Consider the following 20,861-nt stretch of genomic DNA (forward strand, 5'->3'; position numbering starts at 1 on the left):
AAGGTGCTAGCTTTAATTGAGAAAAATCCCACGACGTCAGTTCGAGATTTGGCCAAAAAAGCGCGAACAAGTGTAAGTATGGTGCAGCGCATAAAACAACGGCATGGCCTAAAGACTTATAAAAAACAAAAAGTGCCAAAAAAAGTTTGCGCCAACGAGAAGTCGGCAAAACGAGAGTACGCAAGCTTTATGATCGCTTGCTCACTGATGCAGTGGAATGCGTCGTAATGGACGGCGAAACATATGTAAAATTGGACTCAAAAACATTACCAGGCCCCCAATTTTACACAAAAGCCAAAGGTGAAACAATTAGCGACTCGGACACCAAAATAGAAATGGACAAATTTGGGGAGAAAGTCCTGATATGGCAGGCAATTTGCACATGTGGCCTAAAAACCAGCCCATTTTTCACAAATGGCACAATAAACGCAGAGGTTTACCAAAAAGAGTGCATTAAAAAACGTTTAATACCGTTTTATAGAAAGCACAACGTGTCGACAATATTTTGGCCAGACTTAGCGTCAGCGCACTATGCCCGGTCAACATTGGCGCTCCTTGAGGCGGAGAACATCAAGTTTGTTTCAAAAGAGGAGAACCCACCAAATTGCCCAGAGCTGCGACCCATTGAGAGATATTAGGCCATCGTTAAGCGAAATATAATAAAAAATGGTAGTCTCTCCCAAAATAACAAAGAAATGAAAAAAAACTGGATGCGTGCAGCCGGCAAGGTCACCAAGGAGAGTGTGCAGAACCTGATGAGAGGAGTTAAGCGAAAAATTCGCTTAAAAATAAGAAGTTAATTTTTTTTAAATTCTGTTTATAAAAATTGAAAGTTAAAGTTTTGCTATAAAAAGAACAAAAAGAAAAATTGAAATCGAATCAAAAACATGAAAGTTATAGTAGAAAGAAAGTGTGCAGTTTCTTTTCGGTACATTCCTTATATCGAATGAGAGATTAATAATGAGATTAAAACCGTTCTTAAAAGGCTCTCAGTTAGTTAAATGAATTAACTAAATAAGGCAGCAATTGAAACTTAAACAACTTTGAAAACTTACAGAATTAAGCCCAGCATTAAACCTATTTCCATAATAATATCCATAGTTCCTTAAATGCTTTGGGTTAAATGAAGGTCAGTTTCTGTTTTAAGTGAAATCTTCGTTTACTTAAATCCTGCGATTACTAATGTCCCCTTGCAATATGCTTGCTTTCGGCTTTTCAAAGCGTTAGCCCTGCGGGAGTCCTCAAACATCATTCAGGCGTTCCTTGACTCAAACTTTCGACCATTCAGAGTGCCAAATAACCTGTTCTCCGTTCTCCGTTCCTCTTAGCCAGCTAAGCACTCGAGGAACGAAATCCGCTTAAATGCCATTTCCGGTAGGGCATGGTTTTTCTTTTTGCCTTTCTCTACTCTTTTTTTTTTGTCGCCATTTCTGGACGGAACATTGAAACGTACGGCCAACGGGGATGTCCTGGCTGGGGGTGGTATTTCCTCGAATTGAGTTGAATTTAGTGTGGGCACAAGTGCAGCTGCCACAGAGTTGCCTTTTGTTAGTTTGTGAGGCGGCATCTCTCGCCCCCGCCTAGGGGCCAGCTGCATTGCAGTTGCCATATATTCATTGCAACATTCCCTCTCCCCTCTCCCCTCCTGCCTCCTGCCTCCTGCCTCGGGACTGCCTCCTTTCGTATCTCCTAGTTGACCAAATTTTATTTCCCTGCACTTCAATGGGGTTTTGGGTTTCGAGGTGTGAGGTGCAAGGTGCGAGGGGCTTGCTACCCGAGGCGCTGGTTGCTGCTCTGCAGCTTAAATATCAACACTTGACACTCACCATTGTCCCCGGCACTTGGCACCCGGATTCTCTTTGTCCGCCACACCAGTCGGCAGGGATTCGGTTTGCCGTTGGGTCCATCTCTTCCGCCTCGAAGCCCATTCCGTCCGCCTTCGCGTTGGCACTCCTCAGTCAGTCCCAGTGACATGTTAATTGGACGGGTAACCTCGTCGAGGAACGGCCATTCAAATGGAGTCCATATTCTGTAAGATTAGAGTTTGTTTATTTATTATATATTATACAATTTTTATACCCTTACAGGGTACTATAATAACAGGCAGAAGCTTCTAACTCGCGAAGGAGCCATTAGATCATATAGTTAGTTAGTTAGTTAGCCATAGATCATATATATTCTTGATCAGCACAAAAATCCGCGTCGATCTAGGTATGTCCCGCGAAAATTTAATTTTTTACAATTTTTCATAATTTTATAAGGGGTTACATCGTTAAAATTTCGAGAGATTCATAAAAATGTCAAATTTTTAACATTTTTTATTGAGTATTCAGATTTGTTAATCTTGTAAAAACTAACATAGGACTGCTTTCCGAATTAAAATTAATGCTTTTTTGACTGAGTTATGAATTATTTAAGATTTGGTTTGTCTAAAAAATTGTAATTAAAAATTATTGATAAATATTAGCCCAAAAAATGGTATTAGACCTTTAGTCAGAAGCTTCTAACACGCGAAGCAGTCATTTCCGACCCCATAGATCATATATATTCTTGATCAGCACAAAAATCCGAGTCGATTTAGGTATGTTCCGCGAAAATTTAATTTTTTACAATTTTTCATAATTTTATAAGGGGTTACATCGTTAAAATTTCGAAAGATTGATAAAAATGTCAAATTTTTAACATTTTTTATTGAGTATGCAGATTTGTTAATCTTGTAAAAACTAACATAGGACTGCTTTCCGAATTAAAATTAATGCTTTTTTGACTGAGTTATGAATTATTTAAGATTTGGTTTGTCTAAAAAATTGTAATTAAAAATTATTGATAAATATTAGCCCAAAAAATGGTATTAGACCTTTAGTCAGAAGCTTCTAACTCGCGAAGGAGTCATTTCCGACCCCATAGATCATATATATTCTTGATCAGCACAAAAATCCGCGTCGATCTAGGTATGTCCCGCAAAAATTTAATTTTTTACAATTTTTCATAATTTTATAAGGGTTACATCGTTAAAATTTCGAAAGATTGATAAAAATGTCAAATTTCTAACATTTTTTATTGAGTATGCAGATTTGTTAATCTTGTAAAAACTAACATAGGACTGCTTTCCGAATTAAAATTAATGCTTTTTTGACTGAGTTATGAATTATTTAAGATTTGGTTTGTCTAAAAAATTGTCATTAAAAATTATTGTTAAATATTGACTCAAAAAATGGTATTAGACCTTTAGTCAGAAGCTTCTAACTCGCGAAGGAGTCATTTCCGACCCCATAGATCATATATATTCTTGATCAGCACAAAAATCCGCGTCGATCTAGGTATGTCCTCCAAAAATTTAATTTTTTACAATTTTTCATAATTTTATAAGGGTTACATCGTTAAAATTTCGAAAGATTGATAAAAATGTCAAATTTTTAACATTTTTTATTGAGTATGCAGATTTGTTAATCTTGTAAAAACTAACATAGGACTGCTTTCCGAATTAAAATTAATGCTTTTTTGACTGAGTTATGAATTATTTAAGATTTGGTTTGTCTAAAAAATTGTCATTAAAAATTATTGTTAAATATTGACTCAAAAAATGGTATTACCCCTTAAGTCAGAAGCTTCTAACTCGCGAAGGAGTCATTTCCGACCCCATAGATCATATATATTCTTGATCAGCACAAAAATCCGCGTCGATCTAGGTATGTCCCGCAAAAATTTAATTTTTTACAATTTTTCATAATTTTATAAGGGTTACATCGTTAAAATTTCGAAAGATTGATAAAAATGTCAAATTTCTAACATTTTTTATTGAGTATGCAGATTTGTTAATCTTGTAAAAACTAACATAGGACTGCTTTCCGAATTAAAATTAATGCTTTTTTGGCTGAGTTATGAATTATTTAAGATTTGGTTTGTCTAAAAAATTGTCATTAAAAATTATTGATAAATATTGACTAAAAAAATGGTATTAGACCTTTAGTCAGAAGCTTCTAACTCGCGAAGGAGTCATTTCCGACCCCATAGATCATATATATTCTTGATCAGCACAAAAATCCGCGTCGATCTAGGTATGTCCCGCAAAAATTTAATTTTTTACAATTTTTCATAATTTTATAAGGGTTACATCGTTAAAATTTCGAAAGATTGATAAAAATGTCAAATTTCTAACATTTTTTATTGAGTATGCAGATTTGTTAATCTTGTAAAAACTAACATAGGACTGCTTTTCGAATTAAAATTAATGTTTTTTTGGCTGAGTTATGAATTATTTAAGATTTGGTTTGTCTAAAAAATTGTAATTAAAAATTATTGATAAATATTAGCCCAAAAAATGGTATTAGACCTTTAGTCAGAAGCTTCTAACTCGCGAAGGAGTCATTTCCGACCCCATAGATCATATATATTCTTGATCAGCACAAAAATCCGCGTCGATCTTGGTATGTCCCGCAAAAATTTAATTTTTTACAATTTTTCATAATTTTATAAGGGGTTACATCGTTAAAATTTCGAAAGATTGATAAAAATGTCAAATTTTTAACATTTTTTATTGAGTATGCAGATTTGTTAATCTTGTAAAAACTAACATAGGACTGCTTTCCGAATTAAAATTAATGCTTTTTTGGCTGAGTTATGAATTATTTAAGATTTGGTTTGTCTAAAAAATTGTAATTAAAAATTATTGATAAATATTAGCCCAAAAAATGGTATTAGACCTTTAGTCAGAAGCTTCTAACTCGCGAAGCAGTCATTTCCGACCACATAGATCATATATATTCTTGATCAGCACAAAAATCCGCGTCGATCTAGGTATGTCCCGCAAAAATTTAATTTTTTACAATTTTTCATAATTTTATAAGGGTTACATCGTTAAAATTTCGAAAGATTGATAAAAATGTCAAATTTCTAACATTTTTTATTGAGTATGCAGATTTGTTAATCTTGTAAAAACTAACATAGGACTGCTTTCCGAATTAAAATTAATGCTTTTTTGGCTGAGTTATGAATTATTTAAGATTTGGTTTGTCTAAAAAATTGTCATTAAAAATTATTGATAAATATTGACTAAAAAAATGGTATTAGACCTTTAGTCAGAAGCTTCTAACTCGCGAAGGAGTCATTTCCGACCCCATAGATCATATATATTCTTGATCAGCACAAAAATCCGCGTCGATCTAGGTATGTCCCGCAAAAATTTAATTTTTTACAATTTTTCATAATTTTATAAGGGTTACATCGTTAAAATTTCGAAAGATTGATAAAAATGTCAAATTTCTAACATTTTTTATTGAGTATGCAGATTTGTTAATCTTGTAAAAACTAACATAGGACTGCTTTCCGAATTAAAATTAATGTTTTTTTGGCTGAGTTATGAATTATTTAAGATTTGGTTTGTCTAAAAAATTGTAATTAAAAATTATTGATAAATATTAGCCCAAAAAATGGTATTAGACCTTTAGTCAGAAGCTTCTAACTCGCGAAGCAGTCATTTCCGACCACATAGATCATATATATTCTTGATCAGCACAAAAATCCGCGTCGATCTAGGTATGTCCCGCAAAAATTTAATTTTTTACAATTTTTCATAATTTTATAAGGGTTACATCGTTAAAATTTCGAAAGATTGATAAAAATGTCAAATTTTTTACATTTTTTATTGGGTATGCAGATTTGTTAATATTTTAAAAACTAACATAGGACTGCTTTTCGAATTAAAATTAGGTCTTTTTTGGCTGAGTTATGAATTATTGAAGATTTGGTTTGTCTAAAAAATTGTCATTAAAAATAATTGTTAAATATTGACTCAAAAAATGGTATTAGACCTTTGGTCAGAAGCTTCTAACTCGCGAAGGAGTCATTTCCGACCCCATAGATCATATATATTCTTGATCAGCACAAAAATCCGAGTCGATTTAGGTATGTTCCGCGAAAATTTAATTTTTTACAATTTTTCATAATTTTATAAGGGGTTACATCGTTAAAATTTCGAAAGATTGATAAAAATGTCAAATTTTTAACATTTTTTATTGAGTATGCAGATTTGTTAATCTTGTAAAAACTAACATAGGACTGCTTTCCGAATTAAAATTAATGCTTTTTTGACTGAGTTATGAATTATTTAAGATTTGGTTTGTCTAAAAAATTGTCATTAAAAATTATTGTTAAATATTGACTCAAAAAATGGTATTAGACCTTTAGTCAGAAGCTTCTAACTCGCGAAGGAGTCATTTCCGACCCCATAGATCATATATATTCTTGATCAGCACAAAAATCCGCGTCGATCTAGGTATGTCCCGCAAAAATTTAATTTTTTACAATTTTTCATAATTTTATAAGGGGTTACATCGTTAAAATTTCGAAAGATTGATAAAAATGTCAAATTTTTAACATTTTTTATTGGGTATGCAGATTTGTTAATCTTGTAAAAACTAACATAGGACTGCTTTCCGAATTAAAATTAATGCTTTTTTGACTGAGTTATGAATTATTTAAGATTTGGTTTGTCTAAAAAATTGTCATTAAAAATTATTGTTAAATATTGACTCAAAAAATGGTATTAGACCTTTAGTCAGAAGCTTCTAACTCGCGAAGGAGTCATTTCCGACCCCATAGATCATATATATTCTTGATCAGCACAAAAATAAAAACTAACATAGGACTGCTTTCAAAATCAAAATTAATCCCTTTTTGGCTTAGTTACGGCTATTTAAAACTTTGAATATTAAAACACTTTGTCATTTTAAAATATAAATAGTTACCGATTCAAAGAATGCAAATAAACAATTTTAAAGGACACCCCAGAATACCATTTTTAATTGTAGTAAAATATAATACTTACAATTTATTAAGGTAAAGTCCCGGGCTTTCACGTATTTTGACCAGAACAGGAAGATGTAGCTGAAACAGATTTAAAAATAGAAAATTAGTAAATATTAACAACAAAACTCTTATGCTATAAATACCCGGATTCTTTTAATTACATATTTCCACTTTAATTACTTAGTAGCTTGAACTAAGCCAAGACTAAAGGACAATTAATAGATGAATGAAAAAAACAAAAATTACCACAAGTTGTTGCTGTAAGCCGAGATGTGTGTGTTTACTCGCATGTAGTAGTAGCTGGTATTAAGAATGGGAATAACAAAGCGCGGCCAGAAAAAAAAGAGAGTTACTCGAACCAGAACTCGTTGTTTGCTCCACATTCCACATTCCCGCCGCTCGCAGTTTCCAGTTTCCAGTTGGACGTTCTGCTCGCCTGTCCGAATTGGAGCACTTATTGTACAAAAAATGACGGACGCACCCAGAGAACCGGCGAACCAGAGAATCTGGCCGAAAGGCGGAACGGTTTTGCGGTTTTAATAACTTCTTCATTTCTTGCCATTCATTTATTCATTTACTCACTCGATTTAATTGCGCGCCACTTCGTTTGCACTCAGTTCTAAAAGAAAAAGTTGAAGCTTAATGTTGGGTGAAAAGCTTACCCAAGGCGCGAACCAAGCAACCACTCACCACACACACACTCACTCACTCTGTATTTATCTTAAGCTGCTGTGGTTGTCCCTCTCTAGCCGCTGCAGCTGTCCAACATGTCGCAGTGTGAGAATGTGCGAGCAGGAAGGCGGCAGAGAGACGAATAGAGTGTTCCGCTCTTTTGACGCCCCAACAGGTTCGGTGTGGGATTTGGTCTCGTTTTGCCGCCTGCTGGTCGCCTGGTCATCCGTCTAGGGCAAGTTCCTAGAATGTTCATTCCAATAAGACATGCCGATATGCTCCGTGGCGGCGGCGTCCATGTTGCAACTAGGGTTGTCCGTAAGATGCATCGATTGCAACCAGGTGATCGATGACCTTTAGTGAATATTTCTGGTTAATAAACAGCCAAAAAATGGCCCTATAACACTGCGTCGTCCCTTGGATCTTCTCTTGGTTTGAATCGGTTAGAGTTAACAGTTACAACTTACCCATTTTCTTTTCCTTGGGAGTCGCGCCTCTCATGGATGGATTTGGCCAGGGAATTAGGTGTCATCGCCGCCGACATCTCGGAGGAGCCGACAACCCTAGTGGTGATGTTGCAATGCAAAAAACGGCTCCAACCGGCAGGCAAACTCGTAGAATTCACCCGAACCGAGCAGGTGACCAGAAGCGCCAGCAGCGGCAGCGGCAGCGCCGGCGGCGACCAACATGTTGCGGCGACAACATCGAGACAGCGGACTGCGACGGCTGCTGGTCCCGTTATATCGACACTTCATTACTACGTTTTAATTTATAACTTTTTAAGAACTGCAGCTTGATTTTCACGACACCATTGTAGTCAGGATTTGTAACCGAGGCGAGGGCGGAGTAATACACAAATGCGGATGCAATTGGGGCGCAAATACGTTAACGTTAACACTTTCGTTTTCTTGTTCCAACCTGGCGCTGGCCGCTGACCAGGCGTACATAGTCGCGAATGCGTTGTTACTGCAGCAGCTGGCATTTGTGCGCGAGCGAGATGACTACTGGCAGCCACTGTCATCTTACTCTAGTTCACTGCTCTCTCACACACACATGTTTGTTAAAAGCTCCACTACAGTAGGTACTTCCTAACTGGTCTAGGTGAAATAAAAGAGAGATGATGGAAATACGATTAAATATATATATAAATATTTAAAATGACTCCAGATTTATTTAGATGTTTTGAAAACGGTTAAATGTTTTTGGAAATATAAATTAAAATATACACACTCATTTACTGGTCTTAATAATAACTTTTAATTAAACAAAGAGGGACTTGTTTACCTTCTCAAGCGTTTGGTTGCCGTGGTCCATTTGCAGTTACCTTCCCCTCTCCCTCCGGCACTTCCAGTTGCCCTTCTCCAGCGACCACTGTACTCGCTCACTTGCGGGAGCGTCGAGTTGTATGCCCCTGCGTTGGATCTGCTGCCGTTCGAGCCCAACTCCCGTTACTGGTCGCCTGTTCGAAAATCGACTGACTGAAGGCCCCTGAAATAGACGCACGAGTTATCGACGACGAACACGATGGCAAGAGACGGGCGCTGTCCTGGCCAGCCGGCGGATGCTTCGGATACTTCGGTGCAGCGTCGTCGGCAGCAGCAGCGACTGCGACTGAGAAGGGGCCTGGCCTGGCCCGGGCCGGCATGTGTGCCTGCAGAAGAACTCATTAAAGGCTCCATTTTTTTTAATTAATCCCACCACAACGGCTGCTGCTCTCCCCTTCCTTTCGCCCAAGCCAATTAGTGGGAAACGAAACCCACCACCGCTCCCGGCCCCCCCCTCATGCCCGCTCCCACTGACCACAGACGACGACGACTTCTTCATTAGCCGCGCGCACATTTCGACCTACGGATTTCGCAGCGCATCTTCTTCTATCCTATTACGCTAACATCTTCTTAATTAAAAAGCTGACAACGCCCCCTTCCCGGTCACACACACCCCCCGTCCGGCGGCTGGATGATTTTTAATTGCTTAATTGGGAACTGCGTGGAAATCCCGTCGAGAATGGCCAACGCATCCCAGAGAGAGCGAGAGAGAGAGAGAGAAGGGTAGAGAGCAGGCGCCTCCCTCAGCCTGCCTGTTGCTGGGCAATTAAAACGCAGCCGCAGATCCGGTGGTCGGGAGGAGCAGGAGGCGGCGGAAACTTCGTCAAGGTCGTGACGAGAGCCGAGCAACCACCACGCCCTAGATACGCCTCAAACCCGGCGTGGCTAACAGGCGCCCAGTAACACGGCGGCAGGACACGGAGCAGGACACACTAGAGACGAGATGCTGCAGCCTCCGATGCGGACGCGGATGCGCAGGATGTGGGCGGCGCAAGTTCTTAGCCATCGCTAGACCCGGGGCAGAAAGTTCTAGCGAAAAGCTTTCCAATGGGGGAAAGCTTTCGCGACAAGGACACTGAAAAGGTAATGGGGGAATCCCCGGTCCATGCAGTTTGCGTCACAACTGAAAGTCATATGTAACTCTTCGGGTCCTTAGCCTTGACCTTAAGCAATTGGCAACATCTCCAATATCACATCACTCACTAGGCTTCTCCTCCTATCACTTTGGTCACTTTGCCCTTGTCCTGGACCAAGACTCCTTTGTTATTTCATTAAAATAATATCACTCACCGACAGCACAGCACTGGAGAGCCCATTTAAAAAGAAGGAAACACTCAAAATCGATGTCAATTCTTCATAAGTTTTTATTTTTGATGGTTGCCCACGGGGAGCCGCCGCTCATAATTTTGTATGTACGTACAGAGGGATCATGCGCTCACACAGGGGCCCCAGGATGCGTGGATGTGGATGTATCCGTTCCGTTGCACTCCTCCAAGAGGGATGACCGATCCACGCCGCTTCGCTTCGGGTCCCCAGGTAGTCGCTGCTTCAACGCTTGGTACGCATTTAATTTGTATAATTGTTGCCTTTCATTTTTGGTTAGTCACACACATAGTTCCATATAATACGGTATTATATATAGTGTATATAGTAAAGTATATTATGTATAATGCATGTGTATATGTGTATATAAATTTAGTTAACATTAATTCACCAAATACTCAATGTCTCTCCTCTCCATCGATTTCTTATCCACACCATCTGCTCGTGCCTGTGTGTAGCTCTCGTGGTCTCTTCATTTCGAACGATCCTAATACTCATTTGTTAGTCCATCTCAACGCTCATCATATCCTCATATCATTATATCATATTCAAATATGTATAAAAGTTCAGTTGCCACAATTTGTTTTGTAATTGAAACGAGATTTGATTGTTGGAGGAGGAGATTATGGCCTGCAGATCGGGGTTTGGGGTTTGGGTCGGGTTAAGCGGGACTGACAATTAGTCTTTGGCACATTACAAATCGATGCAATCGACAAAGCTGATATGTTACGGAAGTCAAAGAGCACCCCTATCCGGCTGTCCTGTGTCAACAGGATTCAAAGCTTGAAGTACTGACAGTCGTAGGGAATAATAAATTATAAACATATTCAAAATATGGTATACTTTTACATATCGAAATTGTAATGTTTGTATTGGTCCAATATACTAAACGGAATGTAAATCAATTTAGTTATATCTCGACTGTCGCATAGATCAAAACAATATCAACATAAATAAAGGGTTCAGCACAGTGACAGCTGATCGGGGGGACAAGAGCTCCTACTTATCGTGGATATTAATACTTGCTAGGAGAGCTGTCTTGGGCAAGCTCCGTGTGCGATATACAGCTTTCGTTAACAAGGAAAGTAAGGATAGGGTTTAGTCATAGATAGATACATATATCTGCTAAGCGGCGGTAACAACAATTCAATTTCAAGAGAGAGACAGCTGGTCAGTTAGTTGGCGTGGCTAAGTCTATGGTAAAACTCTTGGCTAAAACATTCGCTGATATTCAGACATATTATACTGAGGTTTCCCTTTATTTTGTATATTTTTTTGTGGCGCTTCTAATGCGTTCAATGGAATCTAATTTGTTTAGTTTGGTTTCGTTTAGAGATAGTTTCTTTTTAATTCAATTCAACAAACAATGCGCTAAGGTTGTAACGTTTGCTAATAATTATATATCAATCATATATATATATATATTTTATGTCTTTTTTGGGTTTACCATTTTCTAAACGTTTTACATATTTTTAGTTCTTTTCTTTTTGATAAATTTGTAATATAAGGCCGCTTGGGGCAACTGCTATGAGAATGCTAAAAATACCTTCCAATTCCAAAACAGATGTGGGGCATAGCGATAGAGCAAGGATATACAGGTTTAGGGGATCAGAGGGGGATAGTTAGACTACGGATAATTGAAGCAAAAACCTTCTCATTCTTCTCACACTCTCTAAAAAACTCTGGGGTCCTTCTTCGATTTGTTTTCGATTTGATTCTACAGTTATAAAGGGTTTGATGTCTTTTCTTTACTCATTACATTACGGGTTACTCGTTAGTTATCTCTCGTCTCTAAATTCATTAAAAACTCACTCGGCAATCTCTTTTGCGAAACATTCTTTCGATCTTCTTGTTCTTTGGAACACTTCTCATATGCATATGTATGGGCGTGTGTATATATGGTATAAATTTTGTGGGCTCTCTCTTAGTTGGTAGTCGTTAATTTAAAGTTAGAATAAATACAAGAGTACAAAAGATTCAAGTACAGTTAGGGGTAAATAGAAAACAAAAACGTAAACGCGTATTACGTAAATAAAATCGCATAACAACTTAGAATTATGAGGGCACAGCAATCGAGTGTGTAAACTATGTATGTACAGCTCAGGCGGAGCAAATAAATGGCCAGGGACAGGCTTAAATGGAGAAGCCGCTGGCCTAAACTAAATCATAAATCGTAAACCATAAATCGTAAATAATAAATAAATAAATAAAGATGCAGGGGGGTGCGGAACGGAACGGAATGGAACGGAAACGGAAAAACAGAAAACAAAACAAACAAAAGTGTGAAATGCACGCCAAATAACTCGTATGGTTGGTTATATGGGTGTGGCGCTTACTTCGCCGCCTCAGAGGCGGTGGCGGAAACGGAGCCCGGCGTGGCCGACAGTGCCATCTTGGAGAGCGTGGCCAAGGAACGTTTCGGGAATGTATTGTTGCCGTCCGATGGGTCCGAGAACAGCTTGCGGAAGCTACGAGAAGTGATGGGTATTTTGAAATTATTTGTAACGATATATAATATTCATGAATGGCTTACAACTTCCGTATACCCGACTCGGAGCTCTTCTTCCACGGCGCATCGTCCGGCTCGTATGGCAGCGGTCCCTGCACGGGTGCATCGTGTCCAGGCGGCCTGCAAAACGGGTATATATTAGGGATGTATACATAGGGAGTAGTAATCTATGTTAAAATATATATAATATATTAACAAGGCACATTTTTCGGTTATTAAGGGTTCATAGGGATAAATATACATTTCTCCTTATCCTATAAATATTATAAATGGTTACCGAATGACTATTTCCATAAATTTACCCTAATAATCGCACATAGGAACACACAAACAAATAATGATATATTTAAATATTTAACCTTGATAAATAAACGAAAAATAAACGGCAAACCAGTGATGAATCACCTGTTTGAAGGGTGCTTGCATCATGGCGTCTATTTGAATATGGTTAGCACTGCACGGTAAGTAAACCAAACAATGAGTCACGGACCTAATAGCTTCTCATTAATCATGGAAGTCATTGTTTTCGAGCTTAAAAATAGCCAAGTGATCATAATTAATACCTTTTAAAACCATAAACCCCATTCCTTTTTATACCATTTAGTGTTTGTATGTAAACTCACGTCTCTCCAGCGGCTGGTGGCTCCACCTCATCCGCTTCGGTCGCCTCCTCTTCATCATCGTCGTCGTCGTCATCGTTGTCCGCCACATGACCATCGTCCTCATCGTCGCTGTCATCGGAACTGGAGAAATGGCGCTGGCGCTTGGCCTTGGGCGGCGGCGGTGGTGGCTTAAGCTCCGCCAGCTGCTCATTTAGCCCATCGATGGTGGTCAGCAGCTCGTCCCGCTCGCTGATCAGCTCCTTGAGCTCTCGCGTGGTATAACGCGGCCGATTTGGGTCGTTCTGACCATCATCGTAGGAGGCCACCAGATCCTCGTTCTCCTTCTCGGCCAAACCCAAGCGCTTACGCAGCTGGTTGATCTCGCGGCTCTGGTCCTGCAGCTGGGCAAGAAAATCGGCACGCTCCTCGCACAGCGTCTTGACCTGAGCCTGCATGAGCTTGTGACGCCGCCGAGTGTCTCGCTCAGAGCCTTTCAGACGTTCCGATTGGATGTTAAGCTGGAAAGAGAGATTAATTAATAATGTTAGTATTGAATGGAAAAGCTGGCGGTGTGCTCCATACATGCTCCAGCTCGCTGTACTTGTCCTGCAGCTCCCGCTCTCGTTGCTTGAGCTCATCCCGCTGCTTGTAGATCTGCTCCTTGAGTCGCTGCAGCACCTGGGTGTCGGATAGGGCACTGTGCAGCTCATGGTTGGTCATGCTAATGATGCTCTCGGTGAGGCTGGCCCCCAGCCCAGAGCTTTGGGCGGAGGCCGACTGCAAGTCCTGCGTTTGCTTGACCAGCCGCTTGTTCTCATCCTGCAGGGACGACACCAGATCGACCAATTCGTTGGTCTCACTGCGCCACTGCTCCTCGATAAGCTCCAGTTCCTTTTCGAACCTGCGCCGGAACTCGGCCTTCTCCAGCTTCTCGCTCTCCAGCTGCGTCACCTTGTCCCGCAGCTCCTGAATGGTGGCGTTCTCCCGTTCATTCTTGGTGGCCAGCGCCTCTAGGAGCTCCAGGGTGTTGATAATCTTCGGCATTAGCCCGCTGACGGCATCCGTCCCGAAGCGATCCATGATACGCTCATACTCCTTGCCAATGTCCGAGGCCAGATCGTACACATCGACCACGCCGATGTCATCGATGGCGTCCAGGACCATTTCACCCATCTCATTGAGGTGGAAGCCGGGCATCCAGGCGTTCAGCAACGGTTGGTCTCTTGGATCCTACACAAATCCTGCTCCGCTGAAGGCCAGCTTCAGCTTCCCAGCTGTGAGTTCTCTCTGGCGGCTTTTCGACGCAGATGTTCTGCTGGCAGCCCAGCAATCCTGGGAGTCTCCGCACAGGTGTGATTCGCCAGGTGTGTGCGTGTGTGTGTGTGCGTGTGTGCGCTCCAAAAGGGAGGCGGGGGGACAACGGCAATCCAAGTCCGAACTTCGCAAACTCACACACACTCGCACACGCAACTCAACACGGACAGGGGTGTGTGTGGGAGAGCTGCGGCTCACGGTTGTTGTTGTTGTTATTTCGCGTTCACTTCATTGACTAATTCGTTGTTTTTCGCGTTGTTTGCTTCATTACCACACCGCCGTTTAACTTTTCGCAATTTATGAATTCTTTTTAATTTTTTTGCGAGAGTGCGAAAAGAGATTGCAAAAAAAAACAATCGTTTTCAACAGCTCTTACTTGACTGGGAAAATGCCATTACATGCTGTTGGTCACACTAATGTTTCTTCGGCCTATCGATATATCGATCATTTACTGTGAGCGCGCTAAAATTTGTTTACAAAATATATTTAGTTTTATTTACCAATTCTCCTTATCTAAATGCAGAATTGATTTGTGAGTTTTTTTTGGTACATAATCGCAGGTTGTTCGGAATTTCTGTTGCTGATCTTAAAGCTAGGATTCGAGTGCTTCACTTCTCGCCATGGCAATTTGGAACACAATGGGTAGGATTCAGTAAGGATCCTCTTCGCTGTCGCTGTAGTCATCCCAGACAATGGGCCAGACGGCGTTCCGGGAACAGCTGCCGCCCAGAGCCTTGCAGAAGGTATTGAAGGTGCTAGCCTGGCTAAAGCCGAGGATCTCGCGCTCCTCATAGATCCGGTAGGTGAAGGTGCTCTCGTAGGTGCCCACAAAGTAGCGGGCATATGAGCACACCAGCTGATCCACCACGGCCACGCCGCCGTCCTTCAGCTCGCGCCGCTGGCCATTCGACTCCGGCGTAAAGTGGACAAAGCGGAACCGATAGAACAGCTCCTTCAGCTCCATTAGTTCGTAGGGCGTGGCATCGCTGGCCACAAACACTGTGCTCACGTTGAAGGCCCGCATCAGTTGCTTCATTTGCTGGGCGGCTGACTTCAGGCTGGGCGTGGTCGCCTCCCGCGAGCGCACAAAGTCGCCACGCCTTAAATGTGCGCACAGGTAATCTCCGCCGCGTGCATTCCTCTTGGGTCGCTCCAGCTCCCACATGGCCGGCCGCTGCACGCCCGCTGAGGTGTCCGTGGTGGCCAGTGCCTGCTGGCGAAAGTCGTCGGCCACCTGGCTGAGCCGCTGGGCGAAGCGCATGGAGCGACGCGCTCTCCAAAAATGCTCGTCGCCCCAGTGATCGTGTAGCACGGTCTCAGCGCTAAGCAGGGCGTAAGTTCGCATATCATCCACGTCCTCCGGTCCCGCTGTGTCCTCGGCAATGGCCACTCGCAGCAGCTGCTCCAGAAGACCGGCGCTGCCCTGGAAGCGGACGCAATGGAAGCGCTCCACCTGCAGCTCCGGCTGCTGCAGCAGCGGTCCGCCCGCCAGTGATTCCTCACTGCACATCGCTTTGTCCGTCACGCGCTCGAACTTGTCCCGGAAGATGCCCTGCTCCAGCATCACCTCGTAGTGCTGCAGCCGAAAGGCATGCGCCACATGCACGAGCGGTGCTCCTGGTGCGCCAAAGAGGCGTTGCTCTGCCAGGAACTCGTCGTAATCCAGCACGGGAGCGTAGCGACGCAAACTGGCCAGGTCGAAGAAGTGCCTCCAAGGCAGACCGCTCTGGTGCAGGCCCTGCGAGTGCCAGTGGTAGAGGCGTGGCCATGGTGGCAGTACCAGGCGCACGTTCCGGAAGCGCTTGCGTCGCTGCCGCAGGCGACGCACGAAGACCGCCATGCGGATGTAGACATCGCGGCGCAGGTTGAAGCCCTCGGATATGTTGACGTCGTACAGGATGTATACGGTGCCCCTTAGATGCAGAACCTCCGGTGGGCAGGTGTTCGGTGGCGGCAAGATCTCAGCGAGATGTCGCTGTGGGCAGGAGGCCCTAAGACTGTGCCGAATACCGCTGTTGATGCTCCGGATGGTGGTGTCGTTGCGGTGGGTGGCGGCGGTCTGCAGAAGCAGCAGGAGGAGCAAGTGGAGTAGCAGGAACAGCGCCCGGGGTCCAACGTCGCCTGGCCACCACCGTCGTCGCATCTTTGTTTTCCGCCGATTAGGGATGTGTAATATGTACCAACACTACAATGTATCGATATTCATATCGATATTCCAATAAAATACTATCGCTTATCCAGCTGTGCTGGTTGAAAACTTTTACAGTTTGTAACGGCTGGTTTCCTCTGAAAAACGTTATAAGAATTAATTAATGTGTTAAATATACTAGAAATAATGATACCTCTTCATCTGCTACATTTTTGTTCAGTGCAGAACACCCTTTCCGCCCCCGTAAAAGCTGATAAAGCTCCATTACGACGGGGTGAGAAGCTTCCGCTAATCTCGAACAGCTGACTTTAGCAAAACATTTCAAGCTGTTTTCGTATTTGTTAATCAGAGAACTTGGAACCGAAACGGAACGAGGAGGCACGCGATGCGGACGCCGTGCGTAACAACAGTACAAACTAGAATTCCAATAAGTTAGACTAGGGCTAATTCCCCCCTCCAAATTTATCCCGCCCACTACAATAAAACCTCTAAGTAAGTAAGATTCAGCCACCTAGCAACAAAAACAACAACAAAGCCAGACAGTGACAACGACACAATTACGTTGAATTATATTGCTCTAACATGATCCGTTAGTTTACCAGCTACGTAATCACACACACTCTCTGTTTGTGTAGTGATTTGGGCTGAGAGCCAAACGTGCCGTTATTTTCCATTCATTCGTTCAGCCTCCCTCCCTCCCTCTCGCTCTGTTACATAAAGTCCTTGCGAGTACCATTTCCGATGCCTCACGCAGCAGCCATCTCGCTCTTTTCGCATTGCGTGAGAGAGAAAGAAAGTGAGTGAGAGAGTTCGTGCGCCTGCAAGTGTTGTTGCAACCCACTAGGAAATGCACTCACTTTCAAGATCAATGCGAAAGGAGCTTAATAATTGTGTTCAAATTTAGAAATTGCACTCATTCATTCATTTAGTTTGCGTGCAACGCTCGGAGAGTCCGAATATCGATCACAGCCACAGCCACAGAGCACAGCAAGTATCCACAATGGGGGGATAACGGCCTTGGCCATGGCCAGCCTACGCTGCACTGCTCACTCTTGCGGATACCGTTAGCGACCTTGAGTCAGGCATCTCCTGTCCTGCTCCTCTTTCGTTGTTGTTGTTGTTGTTGTTGTTGCTGTCGGTAGTAGTTCCTGGCCGAGATCAAGATGTTTCTGCTGCTCCGCCGCCAGATTTAGGTAGAGTCTGAGGACACCATGGTGCCACAGGCCGTTAAGCTGCTGCAAGCTTCGCTGGCCTCCCAGTGGAGGCGCCACGCCAAGCTGCATCCCATGGCCAAGGGCGCGCTGACATACGCGGTGATGTGGCCAACGGGCAGCATCATCCAGCAGACGCTGGAGGGCCGCAAGCCAAGTGAGTAGCTTCATCGCCTGCTCCCTGCACCCCTCCCATCATTGCATCCTCCTCCTCCTCCTCCTACTCCCTTGCAGGAGACTACGACTGGGCGCGTGCCCTGCGCTTTAGCCTCTTTGGAGCCCTGTATGTGGCGCCCTCGCTGTACGGCTGGGTGAGACTAACCAGCGCCATGTGGCCACACACAAACCTGCGCACGGGCATAGTCAAGGTAAGTTAAAAGGGGTGGGAGCAGCCTCAGCCAGAGATCATGGACACACTCCCTTGCAGGCCATAACCGAGCAGCTATCCTACGGACCCTTTGCCTGCGTCAGCTTCTTTATGGGCATGAGTCTCCTGGAGCTAAAGACCTTCAGCCAGGCGGTGGAAGAGACCAAGGAGAAGGCCTTGCCCACCTATAAGGTAGGTTGGAACCCTCACTCTTCGCCTAAGCCTCCGCTCATCTATAATTAATCTCCATTACTAACCCAGGTCGGCGTGTGCATATGGCCCTTCCTGCAGACCATCAACTTCTCGCTGGTGCCGGAGCACAATCGCGTGGTATTTGTGAGCATTTGCAGCCTGATGTGGACCATCTTTCTGGCCTACATGAAGACGCGTCACGAGGAGGAGCAGCCCGCTGTTATTCCCTGACTTGTGTTCCCCTTGAATTAGATAGAGTTAGCTTACGTGAATCGGTAGTTTTTTATTGTGGCTCGAGAGAATCCCGTCTAGAAGGTGTCCAGTTTAGGCGGCGGTGAGCGTCCCACGATGAGGTGGCCAATCCAAAGCGACGATGGTGTCGAGGAGCTGCCCACAGTCTCTACAATCCAGTCGACGTAGGCAGAGACCTCCGTAAAGACTCCAGGATAGGGTGGCCGAGCGCAGGGTTTTTTGCTCCACGAAACGATCCCAATCTGAGTGGAGCCGCCATTGCTATCGGTGAGGATTAGGGGGCCACCGGAATCACCGCTGCACTGACCCTTGCCGCCCTCGGGCAAACCCGCACAGATCTGGCTGTCATGGAGCTGAACCTGATGCCGTTCACTACACTCCTTGTCGCTGAACACCTGCAGCTGGACCTTTTGCAGTTGCTCCTGCACCGAGCCGCCCGTCTGAAAAGAAAGGATTGTTATTGCTTCCCATTGGCCTTGAAAGAGAATGAAGATCTTACCTTATTCAAACCCCATCCCGCTAGGATAACACTGATATTGCCGGGCGTGGTTTGTCGTGGCTCGGGAAGTCGTACTGGCTGGACACGTTGGCTAAATGTCACTCGATCGGCCAGCTGCAGCAGGGCGATGTCGTTGGCGTACTTGTCTTCCGGCTCGTAACCGGGATGGACGAAGATTCCTGCCACGCGGAGCAGCTGGGTGGCATTCCGTTCCAATATTTGACTTCCATATTGAAGGTTTAGCTGCTCCGGAGAGGAGCCACGCACACAATGGCCGGCAGTCAGCACCCAGTGGGAGTTAAGCAGCGTGGCACCGCAGGAGTGGTGCCCACTTTTGGCACGGCGCAGGGAAACAATGAAAGGAAATTCCCCGGGCGAGGCGGCGGTGCCATTGACGATCTTTCCAGGGTCCGCAGAGGCCAAGGCGAAGGCAGTGGCTAGCAGGAGCTGGACGAGCCGTGCGAGCTGTGAACTCTGTCCCATGACAGCCTTTTCTATGTGTGACGGCACGGCAAGCGGAGCAGGCGCATTTATTGGGGTTCACTGGTGTTTGGGACCCGCATTTTCACTGCTGGAGCTGGGCTGGCCATGCCATGGTTTGTTTCCCCTATTAGCCATGCTAATGGAATGCGAATTCCGGTGATTGTGATTCCGCAGGCGCGTCGAGATTGCAATAATGTTGCATAGGCTCAAGGTGCTTGTCACCCGCTACCCGATAATGCGCGGCATGATATCGTATAGCCTGATATGGCCCACGGGCAGCCTCATCCAGCAGACGGTCGAGGGAAGGAGCTGGGGTAAGTCGTGGTGGATAGGGTTTCGAACATGTTCCATGTGTTCTTACTAGCATTCTCTGACTGCAGGCACCTACGACTGGTGGCGCGTCCTGCGCTTCAGCATGTACGGCGGCCTTTTTGTGGCGCCTACGCTCTATGGCTGGGTCAAGGTAAGTGCCGTTTTCCATGCAGCCAATTCTACTTGTTTGACGTCTTCCTGTGCAGGTCTCGAGCGCCATGTGGCCGCAGACATCGCTGCGCACGGGCATCATCAAGGCGGCGGTGGAGACGGTGTCCTATACGCCAGGCGCCATGACCTGCTTCTACTTCATTATGAGCCTGCTGGAGTCCAAGACGGTGGAGGAGGCGGTGGCCGAAGTGGGAAAAAAGTTTCTGCCCACCTACAAGGTATGTGTTTTGATTAGATCGCAGGTGCTATATCCATTATATTCTTACCTAAACAGGTTGCTCTGTGCGTGTGGCCGCTGGTGGCCACCATTAACTTTAGCCTCATCCCCGAGCGCAACCGGGTGCCGTTCATCAGCGCCTGCAGCCTCTGCTGGACTTGCTTTCTGGCCTATATGAAGCATCTGGAGCATCACGAGGTGGATCACGCCATTTAGAGCTGCATTATTGTACCTTATTTATTAAATTACATTAAATTAAGAATTTTGTAGAACTGTAAATCGCAATATATTCGATGGATGGTATTATCGAATAGGTAAGGTGTGCTGCAATCGAGTATTCTTAAAGAAGGTGTGTTTTTAAAACCGAGAAATCGATATAGCGAGGTCTTCTGTTATCGAGTGTTCGATAGAAACGCATTTAAGTTTATATTTGAAATTTATATTTGAAATCAAGAA

At 43.8% G+C, this 20,861-nt stretch overlaps 6 protein-coding genes across 6 annotated transcripts in view; 2 read left to right on the top strand and 4 right to left on the bottom strand.

Annotated features, from left to right (window-relative positions):
• The window catches only part of futsch (microtubule-associated protein futsch), a 78,324-nt gene extending 68,537 nt beyond the window's left edge, over positions 1–9,787 (bottom strand). Inside the window, exons 1-7 of the mRNA XM_086829348.1 lie at positions 8,764–9,787; positions 7,947–8,576; positions 7,498–7,833; positions 7,390–7,426; positions 7,054–7,313; positions 6,827–6,885; positions 1,827–2,029 (exon numbers count right to left, since the gene is read on the bottom strand). The gene's annotated coding sequence lies outside the window, so the exon portion shown is untranslated. The remainder of the gene's footprint in view (positions 1–1,826; positions 2,030–6,826; positions 6,886–7,053; positions 7,314–7,389; positions 7,427–7,497; positions 7,834–7,946; positions 8,577–8,763) is intronic.
• Positions 9,788–10,144: 357 nt separating this feature from the next.
• Rilpl (Rab interacting lysosomal protein like) lies at positions 10,145–14,967 on the bottom strand. The gene is made up of 5 exons (XM_086829352.1): positions 13,821–14,967; positions 13,260–13,756; positions 12,661–12,756; positions 12,464–12,595; positions 10,145–12,286 (listed from the first exon to the last, which is right to left on the bottom strand). Exons 1-5 carry the CDS (start codon positions 14,433–14,435, stop codon positions 12,151–12,153), a joined length of 1,476 nt encoding a protein of 491 aa, XP_086685478.1. The 5' UTR covers positions 14,436–14,967; the 3' UTR covers positions 10,145–12,150.
• Positions 14,968–15,020: 53 nt separating this feature from the next.
• On the bottom strand, positions 15,021–16,706 carry O-fut2 (O-fucosyltransferase 2). The gene has a single exon (XM_020950494.2). The coding sequence runs from the start codon at positions 16,693–16,695 to the stop codon at positions 15,202–15,204; it is 1,494 nt and encodes a 497-aa protein (XP_020806153.2). The 5' UTR covers positions 16,696–16,706; the 3' UTR covers positions 15,021–15,201.
• A 198-nt stretch (positions 16,707–16,904) lies between these two features.
• Positions 16,905–18,743, top strand: LOC110182460 (PXMP2/4 family protein 4). Its single transcript, XM_020950496.2, has 5 exons — positions 16,905–17,193; positions 17,889–18,069; positions 18,147–18,280; positions 18,340–18,471; positions 18,541–18,743. The coding sequence occupies exons 2-5, from the start codon at positions 17,913–17,915 to the stop codon at positions 18,700–18,702; spliced, it is 585 nt and encodes a 194-aa protein (XP_020806155.2). The 5' UTR covers positions 16,905–17,193; positions 17,889–17,912; the 3' UTR covers positions 18,703–18,743.
• Positions 17,508–20,684, top strand: LOC110182461 (uncharacterized). Its single transcript, XM_020950497.2, has 5 exons — positions 17,508–17,688; positions 19,880–20,019; positions 20,086–20,168; positions 20,224–20,406; positions 20,463–20,684. Exons 2-5 carry the CDS (start codon positions 19,899–19,901, stop codon positions 20,619–20,621), a joined length of 546 nt encoding a protein of 181 aa, XP_020806156.1. The 5' UTR covers positions 17,508–17,688; positions 19,880–19,898; the 3' UTR covers positions 20,622–20,684.
• LOC110182459 (trypsin-1) lies at positions 18,735–20,728 on the bottom strand. The gene is made up of 3 exons (XM_020950495.2): positions 20,455–20,728; positions 19,223–20,399; positions 18,735–19,163 (listed from the first exon to the last, which is right to left on the bottom strand). The coding sequence occupies exons 2-3, from the start codon at positions 19,703–19,705 to the stop codon at positions 18,780–18,782; spliced, it is 867 nt and encodes a 288-aa protein (XP_020806154.2). The 5' UTR covers positions 19,706–20,399; positions 20,455–20,728; the 3' UTR covers positions 18,735–18,779.
• Between the last annotated feature and the right edge of the window lie 133 nt (positions 20,729–20,861).

Source organism: Drosophila serrata, unplaced genomic scaffold (assembly GCF_035046125.1).
Source record: "Drosophila serrata isolate PLE 108 unplaced genomic scaffold, ASM3504612v1 contig_190, whole genome shotgun sequence".
Classification (NCBI taxonomy): domain Eukaryota; kingdom Metazoa; phylum Arthropoda; class Insecta; order Diptera; family Drosophilidae; genus Drosophila; species Drosophila serrata.

What these genes read in the sequence shown, in the direction of transcription:
- Rilpl (XM_086829352.1), bottom strand. Translation starts at nt 14,435, where the DNA reads ATGCCCGGCTTCCACCTCAATGAGATGGGTGAAATGGTCCTGGACGCC. An exon ending in AGTACAGCGAGCTGGAGCAT is followed by an intron (nt 13,757 to 13,820) that starts GTATGGAGCACA and finishes CTCTCTTTCCAG; the next exon opens with CTTAACATCCAATCGGAACG. An exon ending in CCACCAGCCGCTGGAGAGAC is followed by an intron (nt 12,757 to 13,259) that starts GTGAGTTTACAT and finishes CCCGTTTTGCAG; the next exon opens with GCCGCCTGGACACGATGCAC.
- O-fut2 (XM_020950494.2), bottom strand. Translation starts at nt 16,695, where the DNA reads ATGCGACGACGGTGGTGGCCAGGCGACGTTGGACCCCGGGCGCTGTTC.
- LOC110182460 (XM_020950496.2), top strand. Translation starts at nt 17,913, where the DNA reads ATGGTGCCACAGGCCGTTAAGCTGCTGCAAGCTTCGCTGGCCTCCCAG. An exon ending in TGCGCACGGGCATAGTCAAG is followed by an intron (nt 18,281 to 18,339) that starts GTAAGTTAAAAG and finishes ACTCCCTTGCAG; the next exon opens with GCCATAACCGAGCAGCTATC. An exon ending in AGGCCTTGCCCACCTATAAG is followed by an intron (nt 18,472 to 18,540) that starts GTAGGTTGGAAC and finishes TTACTAACCCAG; the next exon opens with GTCGGCGTGTGCATATGGCC.
- LOC110182459 (XM_020950495.2), bottom strand. Translation starts at nt 19,705, where the DNA reads ATGGGACAGAGTTCACAGCTCGCACGGCTCGTCCAGCTCCTGCTAGCC. An exon ending in CGGGATGGGGTTTGAATAAG is followed by an intron (nt 19,164 to 19,222) that starts GTAAGATCTTCA and finishes CTTTCTTTTCAG; the next exon opens with ACGGGCGGCTCGGTGCAGGA.
- LOC110182461 (XM_020950497.2), top strand. Translation starts at nt 19,899, where the DNA reads ATGTTGCATAGGCTCAAGGTGCTTGTCACCCGCTACCCGATAATGCGC. An exon ending in GGTCGAGGGAAGGAGCTGGG is followed by an intron (nt 20,020 to 20,085) that starts GTAAGTCGTGGT and finishes CTCTGACTGCAG; the next exon opens with GCACCTACGACTGGTGGCGC. An exon ending in AGTTTCTGCCCACCTACAAG is followed by an intron (nt 20,407 to 20,462) that starts GTATGTGTTTTG and finishes TTACCTAAACAG; the next exon opens with GTTGCTCTGTGCGTGTGGCC.